This window comes from Monocercomonoides exilis, assembly GCF_001643675.1.
Source record: "Monocercomonoides exilis strain PA203 chromosome Unknown scaffold3-2548433, whole genome shotgun sequence".
NCBI lineage: Eukaryota > Preaxostyla > Oxymonadida > Polymastigidae > Monocercomonoides > Monocercomonoides exilis.
In genome coordinates, this window is record NW_027150548.1 from 1,788,740 (window position 1) to 1,800,436 (window position 11,697).

Genomic DNA, 11,697 nt, shown 5'->3' on the forward strand with positions numbered 1-11,697 from the left:
ATTTAGGAAGATTGAAGAGAATATGATGAATGGAAGATGGAAAAGGAGATGAAGATATTAAGTTAAAAGATGAAGAAATTAAGATAATAATGGAAGGATGATGATATTAGAAGAAGAAGCGTATGGAAAGAAAAAGAGATTGAAGTGAAATGAGTAAGTGGGATGAGTTTTAAAGAAATCATGAATCCATAATAGAAACATGATAATAATAATATTTTGGGATGGATGATCATAATGAATTATTGAAAGAGAATTTGATAAGAATGAAAAGTGGAATGAATGTAATGATGAGAAGATGAGAAGTTTTGATAAGAAATGAAGATATTTATTTGAGAAAAAAGTGAATAGAGATGAGAGTGAAGAAGAGTTAGAATTGTTTAAAATTGAAGAAAAGGATGATTAAGTAGATAGGAAAATGAGGAAAAAAGAAGGTTTAAGAAAGTAAATGATGATTTGTAATTGATATGTTATGTTTTAAAGGAATTAATGTTGATTATGAAAAGAAAATGATGTATGGTAAAAGATGAAGTAGATGAATATTGAAAAGTTGATTTGGTTATTTGTATGAAAGGTATGAAATTTAATAGTGTTGTTATAGATTATTATGTTGTAAAAGAGAATGGGTTATATTGTTATTTGGTTAATATGGATAAAAGTGAATATTTATTAAAAGTTAGAATGTTTTTAATTTATATTCTAAAGAAATTTATGAATTTGATATATTTTAATGTTTATTTATGATTTATTGATAGTTATTATAAATATTATAATTATAATAATTTTGAATTTAATTCAAGTTGGATAGTGTTTTGTTTTATTGAAAAGATCAAATATTATGATCTATATAATTTGTATTGAAAAAAATATTTTATTAATTTATGAAATGAGTTAAAATCAAGTTGTTTGTATTTAAGTATGGATCCAATTTCTCATGGGGGGGGAACATTGGGGGGGGGAGGTGGTTAAAAAATTAACCTTCCAGTGTGACTCTTGTATGGGATTGGTTGGTTGCAAGGGGTGTAATTCCAGCAATTCTGTACTTGAGTGCACAAGAATTTTTAAGGGAAAAATTTGATTGATATGGAGAGTATAATAACGTAATAAAAAATAAAATATTAAGAAATAAATAAAAATGATAATATAAAATGGAAATTGATATGGGAATAGTGATTAGAACCATTAATGATAATGGTTATTTGCGAGGAGATATGAAATTTCACTGCAGTTTGAAAATGATTAGGATCACAGTATTAGCTCAAATACTCGCTGCATTCCTCACCATAAATCTCGTTCATGGAGAGAACATCGCAAACAGCATCATCAGAGGCGCTCACACAGACAAGGTGGAACATGCATCGGGAAATCACATCTGTGGTGCTCAGACAAGCTTCGCCCTCATCAACACCTCCTTGTGTGTGACCCATCTCAACATCATCCCCCTCGCTGGTTGCCCACTCCTCACTGCCCAACACCACTCAACTGCCTCCATCTCCTCCTCCACTTGCACCATCCACCCACTTTCCCTCACCAACAACAACTACTACCAACAATGCCCCCTCTTCCTCTCTGCCCATGCCTCCCTCGCCCTCACAAACTTCTCCCTCACCACCCACCAACCTGCCATCTTCTCCTTCCCCCTCTTCTCCACCCCAAACAATCTCCTCCCACATGCCCACTCCCCAATCCCTGCCTCCTTCTCCATCTCCCACTCCTCTTTCTCCTCCTTCATCTCCCTCATCCAGCCTTTCCTTTTTTTCTCCTTCTTCCCTCTCTTCCCCATCCCCTTCTCCATCTCCATCCCTTTCCCCTTCTCCTTCATCTTCCTCATCCTCATCCTCATCCTCTTCTTTTTTCTTCTCCTTCCCCTTCCCTTTCCCCTTCCATTTCCTCTTCCCCTTCCCCTCTCCATATCCATCACCAATCCCATCCCCACCTCCAAATCCACCTCAATCTCCATCTCTCAAACACCCTCTTCTCCAACATCTCATCTCCCCAATCCCCTCTATCACTTCCATCCCTTCCCTCCCACACTCACTCAATCCATTCACCTCAACCACCTCTTCCTCTTCTTCCACTTCCACCAACACCAACACCAATTCAATCCCCTCCTTCTCCCTTCACTCATCCTCTCCATCCACTCAACCATCTTCAAACACACCCACAACCCCATCGATGGTGCCATTCTCCCCAACCTCAACAGCCCTCCACTTCTCTCTCTGCCTTCAACACTTCTTTTCTTCACCAAACACGATCTTCACCAAATGCTGCTGTTGTACATGTTGGAACTGAATCTCAAAGAGCGAAACCTGGAAGACTGGATTCTTTTGATCTGAACAGCCACAAATTTGAATGGTGCGAATGGAAAGATACAACTGGTGGAGCTGTCCATGGAGGAGCGCTTTATGTTTATTGTGCAAATGCAAACCTCACAGTCACTTCTTGTTCGTTCAACAATTGTTCGGCAAAAGGACACAATGGTGGAGCATTAGATTGCAATAGTTTGTTAAAAATTGATATCACAAAATCCAATTTCACAAGTTGCTCGGCTGCTCATGGAGGAGCAGTCCATGCTACAAGTCCACGATCAAATTCTGTTTGGACATTCTCAGAAAACAGAGTGGAAAGTTGTTCAATAACAAATTGGTGTGGAACTGGTTGGTATTTTAACATGGGAAGTACACCAACAAGCGCTCAATTCCTGTTTTCCAAATGCAAGTGCATCTCAAATTCTGGTGGTGATTCTGCTGGTTCTCTCACATTTCATTGGCCTCCACAAAATAAACCAAATCAATTTTTGGTTAATGATTGCCAATTCATAAATAATAAATTGACAAGTGCATCATCTTCACGCGGAGGAGCTGCGCTGTGTTGCACAAACACCTTCACTTGGATGAGTGGAGTAAAATTCATCACATTCTGTTTCTTCGATGGAAACACTGCCACAAATGGAAGAGGAAATGACGTGTTCTTCAGTGGTAATGCCATCACCCAATCCCCATTTGAGAATTGTGGCTCAACAACTCCAACAAAAAGAGTGTTTAATAATGGAACAGCAGACAATGAAACTTTCAATGGCTGGCTCCCCCTCATCGCCCAGAACAAAATCGTTGCCAGCAATGGAACTGATGCTGATGCCTGTGGCAGACCCCAACAGACCCCATGCGCCACCATCGAGTATGCTCTCACTGGCTTCGTTTCCCTCCTCCACGACGCCTCCCTCACCCTCCTCAGTTCAACATTTGTTCCAACTCAAACACTCACCTTCAGCGCGGTTGATACCATAATCACTGGAAATGGCACAACTGCCACCATCATCGCCTCCAGTGGCATTCCCCAACCACAAAACTCACATTCACACTCATCACAATCAACATCATCATTTTCTTCATTTTCATCGTCATATTCATCATATTCATCTGCATCTTCTTCACCAGATCCATCTGCCTCGTCTGCCCTCTTCCAACAGACACAGGGCTCCCTCACAGTCTCTGCCCTTGCCATCGCCCACAACTCCTCAAATCAAATCACTCCCATCCTCTTCCACCTCTCCGGTAACTCCCCTTCCCTCAATCTCAACACAACCACCATCACCGGAACAACCTCCATAACAATAAAAACTCCCCTCTTCTTCCTCACTGCTGGCTCCCTCGCCCTCAACCACACAGCAATCACCAGTCTCACCCTCAGCAGCCAAAGCATCTTCCACCTCACCTCCCTCACAAATCCCCTCACCCTCAACTCCTCCAACATCACCCACATCACCTCCACTGCCGCCCCCACCAGCTGTGTCCTCTCCTCTGCCACCTCCCCTGCCCTCTCCCTCTCCCTCGCCAACTGCACCATCACCAACATCAACTCAGCTCCGCAAAACCAACAGACTGCCACCAATGGCGGGTGCATCTCATTCGCCTCATCTTCCACTGCCAACTCCTTTTCAGTGAGTGACACAGCCTTCTCCACCTGCTCTGTGAGCGAGGATACAAGTTCTGGAGGAAGAGGCGGCGCTCTCATGATCGAGTACAACGATGATTCAGAAGTGTCATCCACAACCTTTTCCATCACCAATATCGTGTTTTCAGCCAACAAGGCCAGCGTCGGAAGAGATGTGTATTTTGTGTGTGAATCCCTTGTCGCTTCTGTGAAAGAGCCCTTGTTCGCCTTCATGGGAAACATCACTCAGAAAGACAACTCGGCTGTTGGACATGACAGAACAGAAGCATTTTGCGATTGGGATGTCGATTTGTTCATATTCTTCGATGGATTCTTTGATGATATAATTTATGTTGATGGAACATCTGGAATGGATAAGGAATATTGTGGGATAGAGAAGGCGCCATGTTACAACGTAAACTACGGAATCGGGCATTTGAAAAATACACAGAATACAAAAAAGGAGATTATTGTTATTTCGAATTCATTGATGGCGGGATGTGTGGATGTGGGGGGATTGTGTGTGAAAGCAAAAGAGGAGGAAATGATAAGAATCGAATGCCAAAGAGAAGTGAGTGGATCTGAAGAATGCATTCTTAAATCATCATCACTCACTGAAATGAAGTTCATTGGGATTATTATTCCATCGAGTTTTAGCAGAACAATCACATCGGTGATTGAATCAAACACTCAAAATGGCAAGTTGCACATGAATAACTGTGAGATGAGTGTGGCAGGAGGGAATGGAAGCACAATTACATTTTTCTTAATCAAATCGACAGGAATGATGGTTAAGCTGGAGTTTGTCACGATTTCAGATGTGAAATCAACAGTCCCGTTATTTTCGTTTACTCTTTCATCATCAAATATGAACGATCAGGAATACAAGGTGAAACTTTTAAATTGTTCACTGCAAAGATTGGAGATTGATAGCACAACAGCAGTTGATGAAAAGGCATCAGTGTTTGGAGAGAGTGTTGGAGTTGGTATGGTGATAAATGGAAGTACAATTGATGGGGCATTATCAGAGAAGAGCAAAGAAGGAGGAGCATTGAAGATAGCGTTGAACGCAGGAGGGTTTATGAATATTCAAGAGAGCTCATTTGTTGGATGTGTTTGTGAGAATGAAAACGATGGAGGAAAAGGAGGAGGGATATATCTGGATTGCAGTTCAAATGAAGTCGGATTTCAACTTTCATCGATATCATTTTCTGGATGCTCAGCAACAGTTGGGAAGAACATGTTTGCGAAGAGTGGGAATCTGGTGAACAGTGTGAAGACAGAGCGTTTTGCATTTGATTACTCAGGATATTCTAATGATGGAAATGCATTTGTTGGAGAAGATGGGATTTATGGAGAAATGGATCTTCGAGTATTTCTTGTTTCTTTGAAGTGGATAGAGGTGTCTGTGTCGACTGGTGGGCATGACACGTTGGGATGCGGAATTGAAAAATTCCCATGCAAAACGATGAAAAGTGGAATTGACCATATTGACAGAAGTGGGACAGAAGGAAAGAGGAAAGTAACTGTGAAAGATGGAGGTACAATCGAAGATATTTATTCTTTCACAGATGAACTTGTGATTGATGGGTGTGTGAATAATGGAGATATCGATAAACGCATTCCTATTCATTTTGAAGAGACAATCAAAGGGAATTCTGCATCAACTTCATCTGTTATTTCATCAACTCAGCCACTTAGCTTGTTATCTTTGAAGCTGCAGATTCCAAATCAATTTGTACCAAGCAAGAATTCTTTGATCTTATCGAGTAGGATTCTCCAACTCGAAAACTGTTTATTTGAAATTCATTCAGCAGCAAATACTGTTCAATATACATTGATATCCACAACCACTGGAAGTTGCACATTGAAGGGATGCAGTTTGGCAGATTGTTCGTTTATCATATCTCCATTGGTGATGGCTTCTTCTGTTTTGTTTGAAAACAACAGCTTTTCAAGTATTGCAAACACTGGAAGCGGCGAAGGAGGTGTTGCAAGAGTGATTTTGAAAGAGAATGAAGAATTTGTTATCAAATCAACAAATGTATCATCTTGTTCGCTTTCATCAAGCAATGGAAAAGGAGGATTCTTGTATCTGAATTGCGAAAATTGTTTGAATGAAACACCATTCCTTTTGGAAGGTGTAACATTTGAGAACAACAATGCAACCATAGGAAAGAATATGTTCATTTTGGGAAAGGATTTCAACATTTCTGTCACAAACGATACTTTCAAATTTAATTACTTATCAATGAAAGATGATGACAATTTATTTGTTGGAAGCGACGATTTTCATCAAAAAAAGGATTTATTCATGTTTCTGATTCCATACAGCTCATTTGAGATATTTATCTCATTCGAAGGATTTGATGTGGCGCGTTGTGGAAGTGAGGAAGAACCGTGCAAAACGATGTGGAAAGGGATGAAAAATATGGAAACAGGAGATGATACGAAAACAATTCAAATATCAGGATCAACAATTATTCAAGATTCATTCAGCATGTCCAATTATCAGATCAAAAAGGCTTCATCAATGGGAGAAGAGAATGTGAAAGCAATATTGAATTTTGAAAAGGCAATTGGAAGTCAGCTGGAATATTTCATGGTGAATGAAATTCATCTTGAATTATCAAACATTCAACTTCAACTAAAATTAGGATTTGACAATTCGGCCAAAACCATTATTTCGAATATAAATGGAGATTTGGTGATAACTGGATGCTCATTCCATTCAGAAGCAGGAATAAACAATGGATTTGATTGTGTGTTTGTGGATGCGATTGGAGGAAGTGTAGAAGTGAATGATTTGTCGATTGAATCATCCAATGTTGGAAATAGCATTTTTGCAATAAACAATGCTGGAGTTTCTTGCCATTTTGTGAATGTTCGAGTGAAATTGTTGAATGAAAGCGGAGGATGCCTTCTTCTGATCAAAGGATCTGAATCAACAACAAAGATTAATGAAGGAGGTGAAGAAGGAACAAATATTGAGATTGAGAAATCATCATTTTCAGGAATAAAGAGAAGTGACAATGGGCCAAGTATTTTGGAGTCGAAGAGTGAGAAAAAGATTTGTTTGGTTGTAAAGGAGAGCAACATCACAGAAGATAAGGCAGAAAATAGTGAAAAAGGAGGGGCGATATTCTTCACATTGGGATCGTCTGGATCAATGAATATGATTGACTCCAAAATCACAAATTGCAATTGCAGTATTAGTTCGGGGAAAGGAGGAGGGGTGTATCTAGTAACAAAGGAAAGAGGAGATTTGAATTTTTCATTTGTGGGAATGAAATTCAGTGACAACGGTGCAAGTGTTGGAAAAGATATTTTCATTGAATGTTATAACATCACATCTCAGATCAATGAAACCCAATTTCGGTTTGATCTTCGAGAAAATCATTATTCACGAATAAATGCGATATATGGAATTGATGAATGCCAGTATACAGTTAACACAGATCTTATTAGATTTGTGACGATTCATCAGAGTGACACAATTGTTGTGAGTGGTACGAATGGTTCTAATGATAGACAATGTGGAACAAACGATCTTCCTTGTGATTCAATTAATCATGGACTAATGCATCTGACTTCGGAATATGTGAGTCTGTTGTATGTTGACACCAACAGTGTGATTGGTGAAGAGATAAATTTGGAAGAAATGAGTTTGAGTTCAAAGAGCAGAGAAATGTGTGAAGTTGAAGTGGAAACAGATATTAGAGAAACAAGAGGGGCATTGATGGCAACAACTGGAACAGTTTCATTGTTGAGAGTGAACTTTGTGTTTGATCCAAATTTCATCTCTTCGCATGAATCATTAATATCACCGGAGGGAGGGATTCTTGAAATCATGAATTGTTCTTTTTCGTCAAAACTATCGAATGAAGATGGAAATATTGTGAATGCAAATATTCCATTTAACATTATTAAAATGGATAAAGGAGAATTACAACTTGATGGATGTGCAATATCAAATCTCATTCTTCATGAATCTGCATTGTATCTTTCATCTCCACTTCCATCAGTTATTTATTTGTTTGAGGTATCAAATATAACGGTTGAAACATCTTTGATAGATATTAATGAATGCGGACAATTAACAATTAAGGATTTCAATACAGAAAATATAACAGCTGAAGGAAATGAAGAATCACTGATATCTTGCTTGTCAATGAAAAAGACAATGCAATTAGCAAATTGCACAATAGGTGAAGTCAGTTCAAAGACCAAAAAAGGGAAATTGATGAAATTGGAGAATTGTTTGGATGTGAAAATGGATAGTTGCATTTTTGATGGAAGTTTAAAGGAAAGAAATGAGAAGCAGTTGAATATTGAAGAAGAGATGTGCAGATGGGATGGATCTCTTGTGGATGTTGTGAAGAGTTCCATGGTGATGAAAGTTTCAACAATCACAAATTCACCAGAAGGTGGAATAACAATGAGAGGAGGAAATGTGATTATTGAGAAAGGAGAATTCATTGACAACAATCCATCGATTGAAACGTATCCTTCATTGAGAAGGAATGTTATTTGTTCAGATTCAGGAACATTGAATGTGATGAGTTTGAAAGGAGGAGATGGAGTTTTGCCAAACACATCACTTTGGATGTTGAATGAGGGATGCGGTTTTGAAGGGATTGTCTCTGAGAGGGATTCATCGTTCTTCATTCCAGTTCTGGAGAGTGTAGAAACAAAAGAAGAGGCAAGTCGAATGAAATTGACATTCAAAGGGATGCTTCTTGTTCCATGCAATCTGTCATTCTCACTTGTGAAGAGGAAAGGTGAAGAGAAAGAAATCGAAAAATATGATTTTGATTCAAATGGGTTTTTATCAGAGAAAGAAGCTGAAGGAAGCGTTGCGAAAGATCTAATCAGCGGATGTGGAAATGAAATAGAAGTGAGTGTGCATATTTTATTCGGAGTTAATGATTATCCTTCATCAACAAATCCATTTATTCTGAAGAATTCTAGCGTAACTCCACCAAAAGATGATGATAAAAAAACTGAAGGAGGAAATAAGAATAACAATGGAAACATTTCAACTTGGCCAATTATCGTTATTATCATCTTTGCTTTGTTATTCTTGATCGTTTTAATCGTGTCCATCATTGTAACCCTCAGATGGAGAAAATCAAAGAGAAGAACTGAAGAATTGGAAGAGATAGTCAATGATACTGTGAAAAAAGATCAAAAATCTTTTGAAATGGTAACTATGGATATGTCTCCAGATGATCAATGGAAAAGTTCTGGTAGAGATTCAGACAGATTCAACAAAACAAAACAAAAAATGAGAATATCTCCGAAAAAAATGGAACATTCTGAATCTTCGGAATATCTTTTAGCTGAAAGTGGATCAACTGAATATATTCTGGGTCATGATTCTGACAAAATACCAAATTGGGCTTTAGAGAAAGTGGAAGAAGATGAGGATGATGAAGAACAAGAAATCAAAAAAAGATCTCCTTCTCCTTCAAAATCTTCAATTTCTTCTTCTGACACAGACTCATCCTTTGTACGCATGGAGGATATGTGTCCAACTACTTCATCAATGTCAAATCTGGTAGATGCAATGGCTTGCTCTTCTCCTCATGAAAAGTTAATTGTTGACTTGAGAGATTCGTTGTTCATGCTGCTTCACGGAAGAAATGAGAAAAAGGAGATGGCAATTGGAACATTACAGGAGAGAGAAATCACTGGATCTCAAGTATTGTTCTGGGTTGCAAATGGTGCACTTCATTCATTTGAAGAACATGAAATGCCTCTTCCTTCCTTACCAAATTTGAGTCCACACATTGTTCTTTTCTCAGAGCACATGGTTATTTGCATTGCACTCCATTCAGACTGTTCATCGGACTCAGACACTTCATCCGTTTCCTCATCTACTATCGCAACATCTTCTTCTGAATGCTCAACTGCTAATGAAGTTAAAAAATCTTCACAACCTCCTTCATCAGCTTTTGAGGATGAAGATGATGATTTGAAAGAATGCCTCAGATGGAAAGCACCTGAGCTGATGATCAACAAGAAAATGGGAGCAACAAAGAAATCTGTAGTGTTTTCTATTGGAATGATGCTGTGGGAATTTTTGAGTTTACAAATTCCATTTAGTGAATATGAGTCTGAGACAGCAGGACAAAAATTGGTTAATGGAGAAAGACCAGACCTTAACAAAATCGCTGAATCCTCTTTATGCGAATTGTGTGGATGTTGTTTAAGTAGTGTTCCATCTGCACGACCTGCAATCGTAACTGTGAAACGTGAACTTATTAAAAAGTTCCCACCTGGTGCTGCTATCATCACAGCTTCAGATGCCACAATGTATGAATACCTAAGTGAAGAAGAAGAAGATAAAGCGAGTTACGCTTTGGAAGAAAGTTTAGTGTGATATTAATAACTGCTTTGCTGAAAAGCTTCATCTTCTAAATGAAAACCTCGTTAGAGAAATAATTTTCAAACAAAATATGTAAAAAATGAATAAACAGTTAAAAATTTGTATTTTATTCAATTAATTGTATAAAATGATACAAATATAAAAGCGAAAATTTTTTTAATAAATCAAAATTAAATTTTTGTTCAATTTTTCAATTCATATGAACTTTTAATTTTGTCACGCTTTTACGAGCGTGACTTTTTAATACTTTTTATTTTTTGAGCTTCTTTTACGAGAACAGCAACTAGTTATAATTTTCAATCGCACTTTTATTTTTTGCTATCACAAAACGAAAATATTTTTTCTTTAATTGTTTTATAAATTATTCGTATTTTTAAAATAAATGGATGAAAAAGGTTTTGTTAAAGTAATTACAAAATATCACATTTTATTTTGTCGCAAAACTTTAACAAAAAACAGCAACAATTTTAAAAATTGAAATATTTTTCATTATGTTTTCGTTTTACAAATAATAAATAACTATTTAGGCCTCTGCGACACACATTTTTTGAGAACAATTTGTCGGTCGAAAAATTTTTCTATTGTCGAAAATATTAAAATGATTGTTTCTTCCCAAACTTTGCTTTTCGTGAATATATCTAACTCACAACAACAAAAACAATAAGTTCAGGCAGATCTTTTTTTATTTATATTTATATTTTTATATTTTTATTACCATAATAATAATATATTATGTATTTTGAAAACAAATAAGAAATTAATGAAAACACCGTAGAAGATAGATGAAAGGAGTTAAATAGATTGTTGTTTTTATTAAATACAATGATTTGTAATGGATGTTTTTTGAGATATCTTTGCTGCTGATGAGGATTTGATCAATGGAGATAATTTTAACATTGTTTTTTTAAATGCTCGAAGAAAAATTACTCATGAATAAAAACTATTCTATTCATCTTCTTCTTCTTCAACCTCTTCTTCTCATTCTCGTTCTTCCCCCTTTCGCTTTCTCTTTTCTTTCAAACAATTTCTTTCCGACAAATGCGATGTTCTTCACTCCATCAGACTGCTTTATCATTTTAGCAACCTTCTTTTCCACAATCCTCTTCGGCTTCGCATGCAACTCCATGTGATCCTTCATCACCATTGCAGTTTCCTTAAATTCAGTCCATTTCACAAATTCATTGTAATAGAGCGGCATTTCATTCTCTGGATAATACGAAATTATCTGAACTTCGTTTCATTCACTTTTTTTGTTTAGAAAATAGAATTCTTTCACAAATATATTATCACCGTTTCATGAAACAGAAAAAGAATTGCATCATACGGTTTTGTGCAAATTTGAACTTTGAACAAAAGATTTTTGCAACGATAAGTAA

General features: G+C 37.2%; 1 protein-coding gene across 1 annotated transcript; it reads left to right on the forward strand.

Moving 5' to 3' along the window:
• Positions 1 to 1,549: 1,549 nt before the first annotated feature.
• Positions 1,550 to 10,854, forward strand: MONOS_11113 (uncharacterized protein; the record flags this gene model as incomplete). Its single annotated transcript, XM_067863620.1, has 1 exon — positions 1,550 to 10,854. One exon carries the CDS (start codon positions 1,550 to 1,552, stop codon positions 10,313 to 10,315), a length of 8,766 nt encoding a protein of 2,921 aa, XP_067735377.1. The 3' UTR covers positions 10,316 to 10,854.
• Positions 10,855 to 11,697: the final 843 nt, after the last annotated feature.